The sequence below is a fragment of the Zootoca vivipara genome, chromosome 2 (assembly GCF_965207765.1).
Source record: "Zootoca vivipara chromosome 2, rZooViv2.hap1.1, whole genome shotgun sequence".
Taxonomy (NCBI): domain Eukaryota; kingdom Metazoa; phylum Chordata; class Lepidosauria; order Squamata; family Lacertidae; genus Zootoca; species Zootoca vivipara.
The window spans coordinates 26,838,264-26,859,969 of record NC_142584.1 but is presented as its reverse complement, the minus strand read 5'-3'; the positions used below and the strand labels follow the sequence as shown (position 1 = coordinate 26,859,969).

General features: G+C 41.1%; 2 protein-coding genes across 5 annotated transcripts in view; both read left to right on the top strand.

Moving 5' to 3' along the window:
* LOC118079699 (E3 ubiquitin-protein ligase RNF213) overlaps positions 1-19,086 on the top strand; it is a 104,299-nt gene extending 85,213 nt beyond the window's left edge. For all 3 annotated transcript variants that reach the window (XM_088661465.1, XM_088661466.1, XM_088661464.1), the window contains 18 exons: positions 524-634; positions 841-1,083; positions 2,666-2,747; positions 6,034-6,068; positions 6,461-6,555; positions 6,796-6,955; positions 7,628-7,808; positions 8,650-8,738; positions 11,115-11,366; positions 12,297-12,429; positions 12,839-12,919; positions 14,337-14,517; positions 14,647-14,848; positions 14,976-15,053; positions 15,597-15,794; positions 16,777-16,866; positions 16,981-17,159; positions 17,319-19,086. In XM_088661465.1, coding sequence (XP_088517591.1) covers positions 524-634; positions 841-1,083; positions 2,666-2,747; positions 6,034-6,068; positions 6,461-6,555; positions 6,796-6,955; positions 7,628-7,808; positions 8,650-8,738; positions 11,115-11,366; positions 12,297-12,429; positions 12,839-12,919; positions 14,337-14,517; positions 14,647-14,848; positions 14,976-15,053; positions 15,597-15,794; positions 16,777-16,866; positions 16,981-17,159; positions 17,319-17,472 — 2,544 coding nt within the window. In that variant the 3' untranslated portion in view covers positions 17,473-19,086. The remainder of the gene's footprint in view (positions 1-523; positions 635-840; positions 1,084-2,665; positions 2,748-6,033; positions 6,069-6,460; positions 6,556-6,795; positions 6,956-7,627; positions 7,809-8,649; positions 8,739-11,114; positions 11,367-12,296; positions 12,430-12,838; positions 12,920-14,336; positions 14,518-14,646; positions 14,849-14,975; positions 15,054-15,596; positions 15,795-16,776; positions 16,867-16,980; positions 17,160-17,318) is intronic.
* A 2,312-nt stretch (positions 19,087-21,398) lies between these two features.
* RNF213 (ring finger protein 213) overlaps positions 21,399-21,706 on the top strand; it is a 92,605-nt gene continuing 92,297 nt past the window's right edge. For both annotated transcript variants that reach the window (XM_088661463.1, XM_088661462.1), the window contains exon 1: positions 21,399-21,478. The gene's annotated coding sequence lies outside the window, so the exon portion shown is untranslated. The remainder of the gene's footprint in view (positions 21,479-21,706) is intronic.

Genomic DNA, 21,706 nt, shown 5'->3' with positions numbered 1-21,706 from the left:
GCGTTTGTCTGCAGGCAGCTTCTGGGTCATGTGGCCGGCATGACTAAGCCGCTTCTGGCGAACCAGAGCAGCGCACAGAAACGCCTTTTACCTTGCCGCCGGAGCAGTACCTATTTATCTACTTGTACTTTGACGTGCTTTCGAACTGCTAGGTGGGCAGGAGCTGGGACCAAACAACGGGAGCTCACCCCATTGCGGGGATTCAAATTGCCGACCTTCTGATCGGCAAAGCCCTAGGCTCTGTGGTTTAGACCACAGCGCCACCCGCATTGACTACCAAATTGGAAGTGTCAGGAAACCTTTTACAAAAGGTGTGCCTTTTGTTTCCTTTTTGGCCACACATATATCTTCTATAGATATATTTGAACCAGTGCACTTTTTAAAATATTTGTGATCTAGTACTTTTTTGTTTTTTGCAATGCCCAGCACTAATATCCATGACTGCTGCTAGCTAAAGATGTAAGTTTTACTATTAGTAATCTCTCTTTCTTGCCCTCTTCTCCTCTCCACATTCTGATTTCAGGAAAGTAATGTCTCCAAGTCTGTCCAGGCTGTTCATTTTCTCTTGGCTGTCTTCAGAGAGTTCACATCTCTGTATGGATGCAAGGAGCTGAGTCTTCATCCAAAACAGGAGGTAAATGCTTTTGCCTTGGTGCCAGTTTGCACGTTGCCTTGTGCACAAGTGCTGCTTCCTTAGGAGAGAGGAAGATTTAGGATATTGATTATAGAACTGAGCAAAGGCTGTTGTTTTCCCCAACTTTCATTTGAAAATCCATTGAAGTGAGTCTAGTTGACAAATCTCACCTTACTTTTTGTAAAACAATTTTCTTCTTATTTCAGCAACGTGATGTTATCAAGGAGTTCATCCAGAGCTCCAGTGTTCTTCCTTCTCCAGAGCTGGAGAGATTTGCAGAATCTCTGATGGATAACCATCCCCCCTCACTGGCACTGAGCCCCCAGGATTCCAGCCGCAAGAGGGTAGTGATTGAAATGGCAATTCACACTGCTGCTGTCTTGCTGTCTGGCCAGAATCGAATCCTTGAACCTCTAAGGAATCTGGCATTCTCACCACATACCATGCAGGTAAAGAAGTGAATCTTCCATTTTCCTTTGCAATTCCCATCGGTTCCTGCACTCATTACTGCTTTACTTGCATTTCCCATTGTGTTATTTTGGAGGAACTGATGGTATGCAATGAGGTAACATTTCTAGATACCCTAAATGAATGCGCCTTAGAACAGTTGGCCATGAATCTTGAGCGGCGTCCTGGACCTGATGCAAGATGTAGGTGCTGTGGGAGATTGATCATAGGCCTATTAAACTAAGCATGCATATAAATGGCCAATAGCCAAGATGAGCCAACGTGGTCACATTTTATTTCAAAAGAGGAAATTTCACCAAAATGAGAACATTGGTTTAAAAAAAAGAGAGGCTGAAAGGCAAAGTGATTTCAACTCACTCCAAAATGCTTGGGAGTTAGAAGTTCAACTGGGGTATATACTGCATATCAGGAAAGGTACTATAAGCTAAGGTAAAAAGGTAAAGGACCCCTGGACAGTTAGGTCCAGTTGAATTTGACTATGAGGTGCGGTGCTCATCTCAAATTTTCTGGCCGAGGGGGTTGGCATTTGTCCACAGACAGCTTTTCCAGGTCATTTGGCCAACATGACTAAACCACTTCTGGCACATGGAACACCGTGACAAGTGCCAGGGTGCATGGAAATGCCGTTTATCTTCCCGCCACAACAGTACCTATTTATCTTCTCACATTGGTATGCTTTCAAACTGCTAGGTTGGCAGGAGCTGGGACAGGAGCTCACCCCATCACGCAGAGTCAAACTGCCAATGTTATGAGTGTGAATAACGAGCAAATAAGCAATTAAGAGGCAAGACGATGCCTTTTTTTATATAAAAAAGGAAGGCTTGTTCAAATGAAGAGAACAAAAAGGAACACAAACATTGACAAAAGAAAGTGCAAAGAAGCAGACAGTAAAGTATGCTAAAAGAATTAAAGGAACACATTGCTAAAAACATTTAAGATTGCATTCATGTGGCAGTTTATTCTACTTTCACAATGTTTTCCTAACTGTTAATTTCCACATTATATTTAAGTTTGCAAATTACATAAAAGCCACTTCCGGAATACAGCTTGTTGTCTCCCTTGTCCTGTTTAAAAGAGAATTAGATAAATTCATAGAGGAGAAATCCATCAACAGCTACTAGCCATTTCTGTGGTTTACCTCCACTGTCAGATACAGTATTCCTTTTAACAGCTGCTGCTGGGAATCTCAAGTCGGCAGAGTGCAGCTGTTCTCATGTCCAGTTTGCAGACTTCCCACAGACATCTTTTTGGTCGCTGTAACAACAGGATGCTGGACTAGATGGACCACTGGCCTGATCTTAAGTACTTATGTTTCTACTGGTGGCCAGCATGTTTTAGTGGTAGCCAACATTGGCTAGAGATTATGAGGGGTGCATTTCAGTAACATCTGGAGGGCACAACATTGAGTACTCCTGTTGTAGTATCTCAAATGTGTCCTCCTTGGTTACTTAAGCAAATGAGTGAGCTGTTTGCAAGTCCTCTGAATCAATTTAGTCATAGTCTTAAGAAAATATTCCATTGTATATTGTAGTAACATCGCTTTGATTCACCCTCTCTCTGCAGAAAGCTTTTCTTCCAACAATGCCTGAAGACATAGTTGCTCAAGTTAGGGAGATTCTGAAAAATGAAAGATCAACCTGGTATAGTAAGTATCATGTTCAGCCTTGGGAGTGAACTAGAGAGAGCTATTTTTCCAGAGGTGTTTTCCAGAACCAGAGCCAGTGTGGTGTAGTGGTTAAGAGCGGTAGACTGGTAATCTAGGGAACCGGGTTCGCTTCCCCACTCCGCCACATGCAGCTGCTGGGTGACCTTGGGCTAGTCACACTTCTCTCAGCCCCACCCACCTCACAGGGTGTCTGTTGTGGGGGAGGAGGGGAAAGGAGATTGTTAGCCGTTTTGAGACTCCTTCGGGTAGTGATAAAGCGGGATATCAAATCCAAACTCTTCTTCCAGAAAGTGAAAATTAAGGAAAACGAAATCTTGCTGCTTCCAGATATCATATTCATTTAGTCAAATTATACCGTACTAGCTCATCTATCTTATAAATAAGATATCATTCCATACTATGGAAGAGATTGGGGAGTCAAGTTCAGAGGGATGGAAGAACCAACCAACCAACCAGCAAATGCATTTCAAATAATATTTGTTTTTTGTTTTTTGTTTTTTTAAAATAATTTTTATTCATTTTCCATTAATAACAAAAAAGAAAAACCATCATAACCAAATTTTACTCATCCATTAAAGAAAAAAAACCCAAATATATAAAAAGAAAAAAATAGAAAATATAAAAAGAAAACAGAAAAACACACAAAAAGAAAAATCTCTTAATTCTAACCATTACCATAAAACTTTGGACTTCCCCAATTCCCCCCCCCTGGGTTCCCTAATAATTATCCTTAAAGCAGTTTTCACATTATTTTCATACATCATGCATCCATTTACATATTCCCAAATTTTACTACCTTATACATATAATTATATATTTATTTATTCAATTTCTACTCTTCCAAATCCTCACCTTAATTCAATTCTAACTTATCATTCTTATATCTAATATTTCTTCTCTTAACTTATTATTTTTTACCAGGAATGCAATATATTTTAAATCTTAAATGATCCTTCTTTTTTTAAAAAAATATTTAAAATCATCCCCCCTACTTCTGAAGCCGAATCCTCAGGACAATTCAATGAATTCCATTTGTCGTACCCAATTCAAACCATACATATCCATCCATTAAGAATAATCTTTACATAATCATCCCACTCCCACCCTTTCCCACATCCACCTCCAATATTCTTTCCACAGCTTCTGCCCTCCCTTTCTTGCTGCACCTATTACCCCATCCCTCCCCTCTTCCTTTGCACTCTCTTTATGCTCTACATCACGAAACAATTTCTTTTTTTCCCATTTCCCAGTGTCCCCCCTGGACCCCCCCTCTCACTGGGAGTTCAGCAGAAACCACTGTCTCTTTTTTGAGGGCTCCTTGAAATATATCTATGTCCTGTCCCACATCTGCCACTTGTGGGGCATTGCGTTCTTCGTACTCCTCTTCTTCCAGAATTTGTATTGATTCATCTTGCATTTCTTCATTGTTTTTCGAGTTCAATCCTTTCTCATTTCCATTTTCTATAATGACTCTGTCTCTCCATAAACTGTTGATCTCTTGCAGCTGTTCTTTATTTTCCTTTAGTTCCTGTTTAATATCTGTGAGCACTGAGAAAATCTTTTGCAAAACAAGGTCTTGTGCTTTTGCTGTGGCTACATCCTTCTCCTGCATCTCGTATTTCATACACATCCAACAAGTTAGAGAACCGGAAATGGCAGGGACCAAATTCCAACACATAATTCGCTATTTTTTAGGCTGAACTGAATGCACTCTTCCTCCATTTTCTATACATAATCCATAAAATATTCAAGTCCAAAATAATAATTTCCAATTAAATATAATACTCCAATACTTTATTAACTCCAAGTCCTTTCACTGAACCACCCAGGGATCCAGTTCCAGCTTTCAGAGAGACTTTCTTTTATCAAATGTCACTATTTTGCAGGCAATTTAATTTTAATCAACCCTCTCCCCTGTGCCTGCTACAAAGGAGCTCTTAAGTCCACTTCCTGATAAATTGAAAATTTTCATTCCTTTTGACAGCTAAGAGTTAATTAACTGCTTCGCTGTCTCTCAGATGGTGGCAACAGACTTCCTTTTTAAATTGCCCCCTGTTTCCAAATCGTCTTTTCAAATCAAAGTTTTATCCACAGGCTTATCCAGATAATCAAATTCTTACTTTAAAGGAAGAATCCATCGCTCTCCTCTGCCGGCGCAGAGCTTCACCCCGTGAGGGTAAAATGACGCTCAAAAATGGTTCCTGCGTCACCCGACTCTACTCTCACCGGGGCTCTTCTCGAGCTTACCGGGAGGTAAAGGGGCCGCAAATGGAGCACCGCTGAGCCCTTCGTCCCCAGAACGCACAATCTGGGGCTCTTTCGGGGGGCTGCGCCGCCCTCGCAGCTCCCCCCCCCTCACGGAGCCGGGCTGCCTTGGAGCTGGAGGCAAGTCCTGCCAAACGGAGCTGGCGACAGACCGGAAGTCCAATAATATATTTTGATTACTTGCCTCAGACCACATAATGTACAATTGTGTTTTGAGCAGCAGCAGAAACAACAACAACAACAATTTATTATTTATACCCCGCCCATCTGGCTGGGCTTCCCCTGCCACTCTGGGCGGCTTCCAACAAACATTAAAATACATCAAATATCACAGATTAAAAACTTCCCTAAACAGGGCTGCCTTTGGTATTTTCTAAATGTCAGGTAGTTGTTTATCTCTCTGACCTCTGATGGGAGGGTGTTCCACAGGGCGAGTGCCACTACCGAGAAGGCCCTCTGCCTGGTTCCCTGTAACTTGGCTTCTCGCAGTGAGGGAACTGCCAGACGGCCCTCAGCGCTGGACCTCAGTGTCCGGGCAGAACGATGGGGGTGGAGATGCTCCTTCAGGTATACTGGACTGATGCCATTTAGGGCTTTAAAGGTCAGCACCAACACTTTGAATTGTACTCGGAAACATACTGGGAGCCAATGTAGGTCTTTCAAGACATTGGGTTTTATATACTGTACCAATCCAATAGGCTCTTTACTTGTCATACCCACCCTAGGTTTCAGCTTTAGCTGCTATCGGCATGGATATATAAAATGTGTGAGAAAAGTGAGAGGGGATACGTCAGCTAGGTTTCGGGTTTTTTAGCAACTGTCCTCGGGCAGAGTGTAAATAATAAAATGGAGGGAGGGAGTGGAGACTATTTGTAAATTGGGGTATGGTTTTAAGTTATCCAACAACACATGGAGGGTAAGGGAAGACTGCCAGAGTGTAGCTTAGAGTGGCTCTGTGTTCCATTCACTGACTCTACTTTCCCCTCTCTCCTCAAATTAGCATGTCCAAATGGCCACCCCTGTGTTATTGGGCAGGTAAGAGCTTTCATTTATTATGTCTGTGATCAAGTTTATCTCCTTAACTTAAGGTTACCAGATGTCCCCGTTTCCCAGGGACAGTCCCTGGATTTACAAACCAGTCCCCATACAAAATCCATTGAAGTTGAAAAGTGTCCCCGGATTCATTGAAAAAAATTCTGGTAGCAGTACATTAACTGCCATTTTGTCTGTATTTGTTTTCTCTTTGCATTATATCCTGCTTTAAAACTTCCTTGTAGGCAAACTAAATCTGGGACTTTTCACAGTTGCTTACACACTTGGAGAAGGGAAGGCATATCTTGGCCATGGGTCAGCTGGACTTCATGGTAAGCAGAGCCCAATAGGTTGAGCTACTTTGGTTGTAATGTTTCCTCTTGTCTTTCTTCCAGTGTGGTCTTCCTGTAGAAACTGGTCGATGTCTTGATTGTAATGAGCCAGTCGGAGGTCACGACTACAAGGCATTGCCAAGATTTCACAAAACTTTGTAGGTTTTTATTTCCAACTCTTTGAATTCTAATTAAATTATTGATTAATAAGTTTTCAATTGGTGTTATTTGCAAACTATGCCAGTATGTCCCTATAAGTTGAATCCCTGCCTTTTGTAACCTTAGATCAATCATCCTATGAGAAAGCAATTACTGGCTCACACTGTCTGCAAATCATAGATCTTAAATCTCTTTTTTTGTAGCAAGCATGCACTTTCACTATGCATTATTCCATTCAGGACTGAGCACGATAGGACACAAACTGGCCATATTCTTGGAGACCCTGAAAAAAGGGGAGGCAATATAACCTCTGAGAGGGAGATGTCCCCAGCTGTCTTAATTTTGATTCGCTTGCTCACTCATTTGGCATTACTTCTGGGAGCCACAGAAAATCCTCAGGTACTTTTAAAAGAAAACTATTGCCATACAATTCTACAGGATATGCATTGCTGGGAGGGAGCTGATGAAGACTTATTCAGAACTGAGTTACTTGAAAAACCAAGTCTCCTAGGATTATGAAAGGGGAGATCATAGCAGATGCTAGTTCTCACAATTGCAGCCAAGAGTCTTTGCTATAAAAAAAGGTAAAGGGACCCCTGACCATTAGGTCCAGTCGTGACCGACTCTGGGGTTGCGCGCTCATCTCGCATTATTGGCCGAGGGAGCCGGCATATAGCTTCCAGGTCATGTGGCTAGCATGACAAAGCCGCTTCTGGCAAACCAGAGCAGCACATGGAAACGCCGTTTACCTTACCGCTGTAGCGGTTCCTATTTATCTACTTGCATTTTTATGTGCTTTCAAACTGCTAGGTTGGCAGGAGCTGGGACCAAGCAACGGGAGCTCACCCCGTCACAGGGATTCGAACCGCCGACCTTCTGATCAGCAAGCCCTAGGCTCAGTGGTTTAACCACAGCGCCACCTGGGTCCCCAGGTGTCTTTGCTATAAAGATATGCAAAGATCACTTAATGGATTTGTGCAAAAACTCAAGGTTATGTTTGACTGTTACTTTGCATGTCTTGCAATAGAACTGCACATTGATTGCTCTGAATCTTGCATTCTGTTGTTGAAGTCCCTACTACAGATCATAAAGCCACCAGTTCAGGATCCGGTGAGCTTTCTCATGCAGCATATTCATAAGGATTTGGAGCAACTGATGAATACTCTTGGGAAGAGTGCTGATGAAACCACCAGTGTTGTGCATCTCATTCTTTGTAGCCTTCTCAAGGAACCTCACCAACAGACAGGCCAATGTAAGGAGAGCAGCTTGCAAAATGTGGTTGCTTACATAAATCAGTGATAAAACCCGCAGCATAGACTTCGGCATTATATTTCAAAGGAGGTAGTGACAGCAGCACTCAGCTTTCCAAAATGGCCCAGTTTGTGTTATTTGTTGTTCTGTATTTTGTTGCAAAAGTCCCTTTCAGAGCTATGTAGGGTTGACTTGTAATATTGATTATGATAAAGCAAAGAATTATAGGATGTAGTAGTAATGAATGGTCATATAGATACATTGCCCACTAACAGTGCCTCAATCTTAATCTGGATTGAGCTTCAGTTTGTTGGTTCTCATGCAGTCTGTTACTGAGGCAACTCAATGGTCCAGCTCATCCACTGCCACACCTGCACATGTAAAGGAGTAGAGCTGTGTGGCATCAGCATATTGCTGACAATGTACTCCAAACCTCCAGATAACTCCACTCAGTGGTTTCATGTAGATATTAAACACCAAGAAGGACCAAACTGAACCCTGAGGAACCCCACATTGAAGGCTCTATGGGGCCACGAGATCTCAGGGGCCATCCAACTTCCTGTGAGATCTCACAAGAGTATCTTAAAGCCTGCACAAGAGCATCCCAGAGCCTGGTCAGCAAGGCAGAGAGCTTGAAAGCTTTCAGGTCCAGTAAAAACCAAACACAAAAGGAGCGTTTAAGTTCTACACCTTGCTTGCACTTAATTTGCACAAATTCAGCTGGCTGGCTTTCAGTTACACAAGGTTGAAATCACACAAGTTTTGCATGAAGGTACGATTGTACTGTAACTTCATGCTGGAAGAAGAAAGGGGAATGACACACAATAAATGGTCTTTTGCAGGGAGATCTGACAGTCTACTCTCTACAAAGCAGTACAGAAATGATTGGGAAGGAATTGTTGCTCAAAATGTTGTTCTTCCAGAACTAAAGGTAAATAAAATTAAGTGCATCACTAACAGGTAAAGGTAAAGGGGCCCCTGACCATTAGGTCCAGTCGTGACGACTCTGGGGTTGCGGCGCTTATCTTGCGTTATTGACCAAGGGAGCCGGTTCCAGGTCATGTGGCCAGCACGACTAAGGCACTTCTGGAGAACCAGAGCAGCACACAGAAACGCCGTTTACTTTCCCGCTGGGGCGGTACCTATTTATCTTCTTGCATTTTGTCATGCTTTTGAACTGCTAGGTTGGCAGGAGCTTGGACCGAACAACGGGAGCTCACCCTGTCGTGGGGATTCGAACCACCGACCTTCTGATCGGCAAGCCCTAGGCTCTGTGGTTTAACCCACAGTGCCACCCGCGTCCCTTATCACTAACAGTACACTGATTTAATTATTGATCAATGGATCATATGTATTCCATTGCTAAGCCATGTAACAGGTATATAATGATATATGCCTATGACTACAGTGAAACACTGAACATGCATTTTACCTGTTTATGCAGAAGCATATCTGAATATGTAGACAATAAATATTGTGAGTGCTGAATGTGATATGATTTGGACCTACCGTATGTTCCAAAATCAACAGTTAAACAATACCTTTCGATACCTTTCTTGAGACCCACCAAAATTTCAGCAGTTCTCCAGAACTCTTCATCATTTTTGTGGAGAACACAAAAGCTTGTCACACTTTTGTGACATTTTGGTTGGTCCAACAAAGGTATTGCTCAATTGTTTAAAATGCCTGATTTCTCTAAGGAGGTAACACGGGAGATTTTGTATTTCATTTATTTAGAAATATTCAAGCAGGACCTACTTGAACCAATCAGGCAGGCTCCTTCCTAAGATGAGGTGGTATCATTTCTGATTCTACTGGAGCAATGAAAAGTCCTGACCTTTTCCCCCGGAAGGATTTGAGAGAGCCCTTGTCAATCAAACCAATACAACTCTCTAAAAGTCACCAAAATATGTTTGCCAGTAAACAGAATACTGGCTAGGTTGGAGCAGATTTAGCACCCAGTTCTATAACCTGCAATTATGTTTGGCAACTGTGTTAACATTCACCAATCTAGCTTCCACTTGAAAGGCATTTAAGAAGGCAAGGAAGAATACAGAGAGAGGTGTTATTGGAAGTGTATCTGAAGTCCTTAGCCATGTGCTCATGTTAAAGTAATTTATTGCACTAAGTGAAGAGAGCTCTAGTGATGGCAGAGCCAATGGATGAGTGCCACGAAAGAGGTATCAAAATCACCTTGAGAGTAGATTATGCTCTCCAACATGTAGCTTGGTCTCAGGGCAGAAGAGCCCTGAAAAACCACAACTGGGGCATCTTTCTTGGGGGATGTATATATGAAAATATTTGAAGAAATATTTCTCCCTAAAATTACACATATGAATAACAGATTTTAAGAGGGGGAGACTTAATTATTTATTGTTAGTGGCTGCTCATTATTAGATCTTGGGGTGGGGAATTGTCTTTACTGCTCCTTGATCCCTGTCTATTTTGAAATTTAAGGGGAACATGGCAGGAGAGGTTTTACATGCCAAGGACAATATTGCCATGGAATTTTACATGCACAACTAATAGTAGGGGTATACTGTTTCACTTACATTTGTCTTGCATATTTTCATCTCATTAAATTAATTTTTAAAAATGTGGTTCTCATATTGCTAACATGCATGGTAATCCCTTGAAAGATTATCCATTTCATTGGCTGAATGTTATGGTCTCCCTTGAGATGTACTGTATTTTTCGCTCCATAAGATGCACTTTTTCCCTCCTGAAAAGGAGGGAGAAATGTCTCTGCGTCTTATGGAGTGAAGGCTAGCAAGCCCTGCCCATGCGAGCGGGGGTGGCGGCGGTAGCAGCGGCTACCCCTGCTCGCAACGGCAGGCTTCCTTCCTTCCTTCCATCCATCTTCTCCCTCCCTCCCTCCCTCCCTTATTCTGATTTGGAGTATTTTTTTCTTGTTTTCCTCCTCTAAAAACTAGGTGCACCTTATGGTGAGGTGCGCCTTATGGAGTAAAAAATATGATATTCATCGTTAATGTTCTTCCAAGTGGACACTTGTCAGTTGGAAGACCATTATTATTATAACACCAAGTTTTACTTTTGCTGTTCTGTTCTTTTTCACGGTATCCCTGGCAGGGGGCACGTTAACAATGTTTCATTCTACTATTTGCTTATTGCATATACAGTATATCTAAGGAATGCTCAGTGAACTACCATATTTTTTTACTTAAGAATATTTGTAAAAGACAATACCCTATTTATCAGAATGCTTGACTTGGTGGGAGGCTTTTGTTTCCTTTTTAAGAAAGAGGCCACTTCTTATATGGACTCGCTTTCTTTTACACCCATGCAGTTTCTGGATAAAACACTTCTGGAGGTGAATCAACAGATCAGTGAAGATAAGACAATGGCTTCTAACTTAATAGCAAAAATTATATATGGTGACCCTGCAGCCTTCCTGTCTAAACTACCCAGCAACAGCACTGTACACTGTTCCAGGATGTGGAGCTGCAGGAAGAGGATTTCAGTTGAGCACCTGAAGCATATTGTCCAGCAGAAAGATGGCAAGGAAACGGTGCCCATCTTGTGGAAGTTTTTGCAAAAGGTGATCATGTCCAGTTCTTTACCAGTGGTCCTGGCATGGGATATATGAGTCAGAAACCATAGTGCAGGTTGCTTTTCATAATGAATACGAGCTAATATTCATAAATAAAGGGAATAATACAATACACAGTCTTGCATCTTCCTTTCACTTTGATCTTAAAAACAGATGCTCTCCTGTCAACGACTTGTCAATAGCTAATAAACTTCAAACAATGCAGGTGGTTTGACCTTTTTTAAAAAATTAATCTGTACTATTATTCTCACTCAAATACTATTTTTATCTGTTCACTTGAAGATTAATCATCATTCTTAATCTGGAGGCTTCTTAATGAGCACATTCTCCAAAGGTTTAACTAGCTAAATGATACATAAAAATAGGATTCTGGGGCGTTAGGAAAGGACTTGTTCTGCACTATTACCTAATCAAAACTTCTTATAGTTTATTTACAACTAATGAGTAGAAAAAATTAATATGAGGGGGAGAAAGCTTGTCAAATTTTAATAGACAGCCCTCAGATAAAAATGACTCCTTTCAAAAATTAATGTGATTTTGATCAACCCCAATTTCACCATTAAAATATAAATCACAATGGGGAAATTAATTAATTTGACAACCCTTGAGCATTCTTTTTGCTCAGTATAAAAGCTTCTATTTCATTTTAACACCACTACTAACTAAAATTTGTGTAAAATGTTCTACATGAGTTCTTCAATCCTTATAACATCAAGAAAATGTATGGCTTATTCCATAACATATTTGGAAATGTCTTTTCAAATTCAGCAAACTTCATGCTTATAAAGTGGAAATGTAATCCTATTAAAACATTGGCAGAAAGTAGAAAAAGTAATTCAATAAGTGTAGAGGAGAAGGTTTAGTTCAGGTATCTTCGACCTTTTCAGGCTGACTCACCTTACTCTGCTTCATTTATAGGAAGCTGAATTGAAGCTGGTGAAGTTTTTGCCAGAAATTCTGGCTCTGCAGAAAGACTTGGTGAAGAGGTTCCAGAACATTTCAGAGCTGGAATACCGAACAATTAGGGATTTCATCAACAAGGTTTCACCAGGTGAGACTGCCACTCCACAGATCAAGTTAGCAAAGCATAAATAGCATTAAGGCAAGTGGTTCACATCACGTTTTAAACTTATAAAACAGCCCCAATGACAGGAGTGATTGTTAACTTGTGTACAGTATATCTATCACTCTATACCCATTGCATGCCTAAAGGATTCCTGGGGGAAACCATCACTTTTCTGATTTTGGAAATATTGTGCACAATCAAAGTACGTGATATAGGCATAATGGACACAATAGAAGTACAATTAAGGATGCTGGACTAGGTGACCCCCTCCAGCAGGGCTGCTTTTACATTCTAATTCTTTGTAACAGATCTAACTGCACTTGAGGCACTCTTAGAAAGAGCTACAGAACTTCACGATCTTGACTTGCAGTTTGTTTCCTTATGCTTTCTGCAGAATTCAAGAATCTTATGAAAAACAGAGTGAATATATTTCTGAATGTATGGAACAAACTGAAATCATCCCTGGAAATCCACGGTAAAATGCCAGTTTACATTTTTAAATTTAATGTACTAAATGCATTCTGTTAGAGGGAAATACAGGCGAAACTCGGAAAAATTGAATATCATCGAAAAGTGCATTTATTTCAGTAATGCAACTTATTTTTCTTTATTTTTCTTTTTTAAAAAAACAAACAAACTTTATTTTATGTCACAGCAAATACAATCAGTCAAAATCAATAATAAAATAAAAACAAATTACAACCATAACAATGTTGCAATTGTCTTGTTTTCCCCCTCACCACCACCCCAACCTCCCACCCCCCCTCCCCTGCGACTTCACAACCTGGTCTGAACTAATCCCATTTATCTTCCTTTTCATTCTTAATATACATACCTTGTTTCAATATTTACAATAAATTCATATCATTCTTCTCATCTATCAAATTTCCTAGGTCAATCTCTCTTATCCTGCTACAATTAATACATTATATTTCTAAAAAGAAAAAGAAAAAGATAGAACCTTTAAACATTGGAGATAAGGCTTAGGTTCTCTACCTTAGTTTGCATATAATCTATAAATGCTTTCCAATTATTTTTTGAATCATCCTCTTTCATTCCTTTAATTTCTTCATATTTTATGGCCAGAATATAATAATTATAGAGTTTCTTTTGCCAATCTTCTTTTGTTGGGACGGAAGCGGTCTTTTAATTTTTCTTTTAATTTTTACAAATGCTTTCTTTTGGAAATTCCACAGTAATAAAACAAAGTTACAATAATACAAAAATAAACATCGCTATTACATTTCATTAATTACATTCCATTTAAAACTGACCCGCCTAATGACAAATAATTTCAATTACAACAAATAAAGGCTTGACATATCCTGCTTTGCATGTCGTGCATCTATCTCATATATTGGTTTTACCTTTTAAGTTGCATTACTGAAATAAATGCACTTTTTGACAATATTCTAATTTTCCGAGTTTCACCTGTATGTTAGGAAATGTGCATAATTTTTATGCAGACTTTTGCTTATAAAAATTCACAAATGTAAATAGAAACAGGGCAAACTGAACTTTCATCTGCCCCTATAACCCAAATGAAGCTCTGGTCTTATTTATTCATGGCAGGCCAACCTTTCCCTTTTTTAACTTTGAAATAAACTCTCTAGCCTTATCTGTTGAGGTCTAAATAAGCTATTCCTTCTAGTATTCTCTCCCTTTGCAATTCCCATTTCCCTTTAACATAGAGATTAATTGGTAGGATGTAACATGATCCATTTGTTCATCCAGAATGCCCAGGACCCCTTTTTACTTCTGGCTTTCAGAAAGTATTGGAGTCAACAAATGATGATGATTTTTAAAAAGCCAGAAATGATCAAAAAGGAAAGGGGAGCACCTACCAGTGGTCTGAGCCTGTTGCTCACTGATACTTCCTTCCTCCATTGCAGGTGAAATTAAACTTCCCAACGGCTATTGTGATACTGACTTAACCCTGGAGAGTGAGTTTGAGATCCTTTTGCCTCGCCGACGTGGCCTAGGCCTTTGTTCCACTGCCTTGGCTAGTTATCTCATTGGCCTACACAATGACTTTGTCTACGCCGTAGAAGGATATACAACAGATGCCAAAAGGTATGCCTGTGTATGCATCTGCTAGAACCCACACTTCTTCTTGCAGTGTGACAGATATTCTTATCTATTGCTAAATCAGCAGAGGAGCAAGATTTCTCATTCTTGTACTATCCCTCCCTTTCTAAACAGATACTCTGTTAGCCCTGCTGAAGTGACAGATCTACATGTGATCGCTTACGATGTGGAGAGGGACTTGATCCCATTGATCCTGTCCAACTGCCAATATAGCATGAAGAAAGGAGGGGAGGCCCTCCAGGAATTCGATCTGGAAAAAATTGAGCAGCAACTTGCTAGTAGATTCCTACAGGGGAAGCCCTTAATCACATTGAAAGTATGTATAAAATGATCGTGATGCTGCCACTTAGCTTTCTTGGTGTCTGTAAGATCCTCTCTCATCCCAGAGAACGTTATTGCAAAGCTCTGCTCACTGGCATATTTTCTGCTCTCTTCCCTAACAGGGCATACCGACCCTGGTGTACAGACATGAGCAAAATTATGAGCATCTCTTCAATGATATCAACAGTAAGCTGAGCCAGGTAAGCTTCTGACATGAGCTTCATGGTAAAGAGATAAGGGAGATGCTGGATTTGAACCTGTGTCTTTCTGATCCTAGTCCAACACTATACAGTGGTACCTCGCAAGACGAATGCCCTGCAAGACGAATTTTCGCTAGACGAATGCGTTTTGCGATCTGAGGTTGACTCACAAGACTAATTCGTTTTGCGAAAAATTCATCTTGTGAATCGCAGTTTCCCATAGGAATGCATTGAAATTTAATTAATGCGTTCCTAAGGGGGGAAAAAGAAATATTGATGCATTCCTATGGGAAAGTGCGATTCGCAAGATGAATTTTTCGCAAGACAAATTGACCTGCGGAACGAATTAAATTCGTCTTGTGAGGCACCACTGTACTATATTTGCTCTGTGGAGCATAGGACAGCCTATGCTACATTTGGCTGTGTTTTATAATTGTTTCCTATCCTGTAGGATTGCCTGCATTGCATGCTCATCTTTTCTTTAAAGCAAAAGGAAGCAGTGATGAATGTATTCTGCTGGATTTTTGTTCCCTTGAATTACAGATTTCTCTTCCAAATTCCACAATTGGCATGATCAGTGGGAAGTTGCTATCCTACAGTGACATCTGTGAAGCGCTGTCTGTCACTGAAATAACCTTAGGATTCCTGGCTAAGGCTGGAGGAGACTCAAAGATGACTTTGACTGAATATGTTGAAGATATCCTGCAAATGGGCAGTCAGACAAATGACCACGTGCTGAAGGTGAGTGCAGGGGATCAGGGCCTTAACTTGTCTCTATGGGATGAGGGTACACTAGACTAGAATAATAAATACAGTGGTACCTCAGGTTAAGAACTCAATTCGTTCTGGAGGTCTGTTCTTAACCTGAAACTGTTCTTAACTTGAGGTACCACTTTAGCTAATGGGGCCTCCCGCTGCCGCCGCACGATTTCTGTTCTCATCCTGAAGCAAAGTTCTTAACCCGAGGTACTATTTCTGGGTTAGCGGAGTCTGTAACCTGAAGCGTCTGTAACCTGAAGCATCTGTAACCCGAGGTACCACTGTATATCACTTGCCCCCAGTTCAAGGAAGGCAGCTACCTTTCTCCCTGCCCCATAGTCTTCATAATTTATCTTTGCTCCTCAGGTAGGAGTAGACCCCAGGCACATGTTCTCAGGTAGCCCTTTGCAGTCTCCTAGAACAGCTTAATGCAGCTGGTGTTGAGACACATTTAATTAAAAGAGGCTTACAGTATGGCAAGAGTTGGGAATATGCCTAGCCCTTCTTGCCATTCTTAGAAGGATGTGTGCTGGGGATGAGCAATGGTTGACTTTCAGTACAAGTTCTGCATTGAGTCCCTACTCTTGCACAAGTGATGCAGAGAGTGCACTGCAAGTGATGGGACTTGTTTTATTGAATTGTTCTTGTTATTTAGTTGATTTCTTTTCTCATCAAGATTACTTCAGTTACCTGGTTCTTGCCAGTCTCCCTGCTTATAGTTACAGCGGGTTAGTTGTGTGTCTGCTACAGTGGAAAAATTCATAAAATCAAGGGCCCCATGACAGACTAATGTACTGAATTTGTAAATCAGGTGCCACAAAACTTGTTTTTGCTCAAGTTCTTATATATGGGTTCTTTTAAGCTTCCCCATCCCAGTTCTAAATTTGTCTTTTATAGCTTTTGCAAAACTAGTTCTGACTTGTAACTCTCTTTCAAAAAACAGGTGTTTGTTTGTTTCTTTCAGGCACTGAGCCAGTGTCACCTTGAGCACACCATTGCACTGTGGCAGCTCCTATCGTGCTATAAATCCGAACAGCTGCTGCATCTGAAAAGGGTAGGAAGGCAAAGTGGGGGAAAGCATGTGTTAACTTGATGATTCATTTCTCTGTTTTCCCATTTGCTCCTAACAGTGCTGCTGTGTCTCTCTTCCTTACTATCTACCTTCCAGGATCCCTTCGCAGAGGTTGGTGCGGCCTATAAAGATGAGCTCACTGCAGAGAACACAGAACTCCTCAATGCCTTCCTTATGCAGGCTGGGCTGGGGTCCTTCCTCCAAGAGTTGCACGAAATGATCATTCTGAAGCTGAAACATGCCAAAGCTGGGGATGGATTTGGACCCACATGGGGGTAAGAGCCTGTCAAATCCAATCTAAGTCTCTTGTCCATTTGCATATTCTCTTTAATCACCTGGATGTGGCTCTTTTGTGCTCGTGAACAATACCATATACAACAGAATAGCTGGTTATACTTGTGCTCACTCTCTTTCTCTCTCTCTCTATTTCCCAGCCTTAAGGACACACTTACTTCATACCTTGAAAGGAAAGGGAGCAACGTATTAGAAGAACTAGAGGATACATTCCCAGAAGAGATCCCACTCTCACAGTGTATCGCTGCCTGGAAAGTGGCTGCCACTCTTAAACGAGAACGAAGGCTTGGTTAATTCAGACAGTGCAACCTCTCTTCTTGCCCAACCATCTTTTTTAAAAAAAATACTGAAGAACAAAGTGCTGAATTTTTAGGTGCTGCTTTCCTTGCACTGAGAAAAAAAGTCATAACTAAAGGAGATCCTAACTAAAAGTGTAATTCCACAATATTAGGAATAATTACTGCCTCAGAAGATGAAGGATATACCCTCCCTCCCTACAACTAACTATACATTTTCCCCATATAAAATGCAAGTTAGTGATTCAATCGCATTCAAAGAAAGGGGTAGAAAAAGCAAATGGACCCTTTCAAAAGCCAGAAATGGATGTTGTAGTGTCACAGGTAGCTGGGTCAGAGGCAATGAACTAATCCTCCTTCTCTCAGGTCTTTTACCCTATGCAATGGTTTACACTTTGGCACGAAATGAATTAGCAACAGCTTAACTACACTGATGGGTGTGAAGCTGATGTCATTTTTTTGCCAAATCATTTTTATTCATTTTACAATAATTATTACAATTGATAAAATACATTTTTCTTTCTTATATTAAACATTTTGGCTAAAAGCCTGACTTCCTTCAACCCTTCCTTATGATTTTCTTGCTATTATAACAGATTTCTATATTTTCGCTATTTAATCATTGCTTTAAATTATAACATCGTAACTCATATCTAAAAATCCATATATAAACTGATTTTTATAATTTAACTTACAAAGCTTCTTGCAATCCTACCAACGTATTTAACTGGTTGCAATTGTCTTTCAAGTATTCTGCAAATTTAGTCCAATCTTTGATGAACCTCTGGTCCCGCTGTTCTCGGATTCTTCCTGTCATTTTATCCAGTTCCGCATACTCCATTAATTTTGCTTGCCATTCTTCCTTCGTTGGTCATACTTATTGTTTCCATTTTTGTGCTATTAGGATTCTTGCTGCAGTGAAGCTGATTTCAGAGACGATGCATCAAACAGTAGTTTTTTTATAAGCATTTTATAAAGAAGTACAGGATACATATTTTGGGTAACGTGAACACATTAGAAGCCCAGCACTGGAAATTATAAGTACACAGTAAATGAGTGTGAACACAGCCCTAAGCTATGTCAGTGCTTAGTCAAGGAAATAGTTTCAGGTAGCTGCCTTAAAAGCAAGTAAGTTAAAAAGCACACACTCAGGTGTGATCTAAGTTGCCTTTAGCCTATCCCCCCCCCCCCCGCTTTTTGCTCTTATGAAAGAACTTTTATTTCTGTTGGATAAAAACATAGATATTAATTGGTATTTTTGAACATGCATGCAAAAAAAGTGTATCTGATTTTCATTGCACTAAATTATGATTGTGTTTAATATGACATTTGAATTGAGTGATTGAGCTGTGAATCTGATGTGAAGACAACATACCTCACACTTCTACACATCTTTAATGAGTAAGCAATACTCATGGTCTGCTTCAGAGTTGTGCTTACATAATGCATTGGCTAAAGTGATGTCATTTGCAGTGGTGTTCCAACTCATTGTTCTAACAGAGCAGTAGACTCGGAACCCTACTATGGATGAACCTATGGTCATTTTTCACCAATGTATAAGAGCTCTATTGCTGCTCACTCCATTTAATAAATCAAATGTTTGCTACAAAAAGGCGTCCATTGCATGAACAATGACTTGTATTTATGTGCTATAGTAGGGAAATTCTGGATTATTTAAATTCTGGTTGAGAAAATAATCTTTAAACAAAACTATTTGGGGATGGGGGTTGAATTGTTTCAACCATAAATGAGCTCAACTCAATAGGTGCAGGCACCCCTTTTTAGTTAAGAATAATAATAAAAAACCCAGTCCTGCAGAAAATTGTTTCTTGATACAGAAGTATGTACACCAGGGGTCAGCAAACGTTTCCAGCAGGGGGCCGGTCCACTGTCCCTCAGACCTTGTGGGGGGCCGGACTATATTTTGAAAGAAAGAAAAATGAACAAATTCCTATGCCCCACAAATAACCCAGAGATGCATTTTAAATAAAAGGACACATTCTACTCATGTAAAAACATGCTGATTCCTGGACCGTCCACGGGCCGGATTTAGAAGGTGACTGGGCTGGATCTGGCCGCCGGGCCTTAGTTTGCCTATCCATGATGTACACACATCGAACTAACCGAAGCATTCAGCAGACTTTTCTTTTTAAATGATCACAAGCAAAGGTTTACTGCAAGGCATTCAACAAAGGGGTAAGTGGGCAATGTCCCACATTAAGTGACAGCTTGCGCTCTGTTCAACATAAAAGGCCAACACATGGACCGTGGTTCCATAAACATGTTATTTTCTTTTTTGGAGGGGGGTTATACATAATGCTTATTGCCATTATGTGGATGGCCTGTGAATTTTTGCACCTTTCTCTATAAACATCCTTTCCCTATGCATGGTCAGAAACACAGGTTTTCTTGATTGGTTCAAGATACAATTTGGTTATCTTTCTAGAACAGGCTCCTATAGCTCTTTAGAAAGTTTAATTGCTCCAGTGAAGCCTGTGAGAGGGCAGATGATCTACAATCTGCCATTTCACAACAGCAGTTTATTAAGACAACTTGAGTGTTACATAAATCCATAGGACACAATTATTAAGCACCAGTCTTCTTAAAATGTCCATCTCAAGCATAATAATGCACTAGAAGGATGAAAAGAAGCCAGACCTCCAGCCACCCTGTGTGTGTGCATAAATGTGCACTTAAAGAATAATCATTTTAAGTATAACTCTAGAAATGTAAACATTTGCAAGAAGACTCAACCCACACTCCTAATGTATTTGAACACTTGCGGAACAAAGCATTAATTTTGCTTTCTATTCTGGTAGGCCTGCCTTTGAAAATCATGCCTCCCAGACACACTCTAGATCTTTCCTAAAACCACAACTTCCCCTGACAATTTGTACTTCTTTTTAAATCAGATTTATTATTCATTCTTGATTACAAGAGTTGTAATTTAAACCTGGCAGCTCTTGTCTTTTGCCTGTTATTAACAGCAGCACAGTAAAAAAAATTTTTAAAAAAATGCTCAGGCCATCTCTTGCATACGATAAATAAATTAGGGTAGCCAGGTTGCAACCTGAAGATTCCTGGTTGCAAACAAATCAAAAGCACTTACAGCTGCACCCTAAAAAACATGACTGCCCAGCTTATGCCTTTTCCTCAACAGGTTCACAGGGGGTTATGGGTTCGAACGCCAAATTGGGTGAAAGATTCCTGCATTGCTGGGGGTTGGACTAGATGCGCCTCGTGGTCCCTTCCAATTCTGGTGGCTGGTGGTGCAACTCAGGGTTCACATCTAGCCTGATTGAACCCTCCTAGAAAAGTCAAAGGTTGCATAAATAATTACTCTCCTAATTAAGAACCAAAGGTCTGGCTATACGTATAATAATATTTTTGTCCGGCACCTAGAAACAGGTTAAGGATGTCTGCAGAAAAAAAAAAGATAACGATGTTTTGACTCGAAGCACTATATTATGATGCCTCTGCATACCGGATCTTGGGAATCCCGTTGCGAGAGGAAGCTTCCCATGGGTAGCTGTGAAAATAAGGTGCTGGAACACATGGGCCTTCGGCCTGAATCCGGCAGGCCCCTTCCTTACGTTCTTCAGTAGCTCTGCGCTGCGTCAAAAGGTGTTTGCCGATGGATGGGGATATTTGAGAATGGAGGTGACCCGTTGTCCCTTCCCCCGTTCTGCCCGTTTGGAACGAAGCCAAGCCCTGCCCTTGGATGTCTCGCGGCCATCGGGAATTCCCCGTTTCCGGTTACAGTCGGGAGGGAGGGACGGACGGAGCGGCGAGGCTGAGCCACGGTGGGTGGGGTGGCGCTCGGAAACGAAACTTTGCGCATTCTCCAATAAGAAGAAGGCGAACGACGAGGGGGAAAGCGAAACTTTGCCGGCTTGCCTTGCATTGCTCAGCTGCAGGTGCGTCAGAGAGGAGCTGGCTTCGCAGAAGCGGGGAAGCCTCCTTTCTGCTGAGCTGCGGGGTAGCCATTACGGAGTTAAGCCGAGGTGAGTAACACGAAGGTGGCAGATGCCACCTATAGAAGCAACCTGGCCGGCTTCGCGGCGTGACCCGTTAAAACCTTTTACAGGCACCTACGATAGAAACCGCTGCTCGCCTGGGACGCTCGCCTGGGACGCAAGGGTTTTTTGCTGTCGCTTCTGCTAAACGTCTTGCAAGCTGCGGAGCGGGGGGGGGATGGGACACGTTTTTGTGTTCTTTTGCCCGTTTGCTTT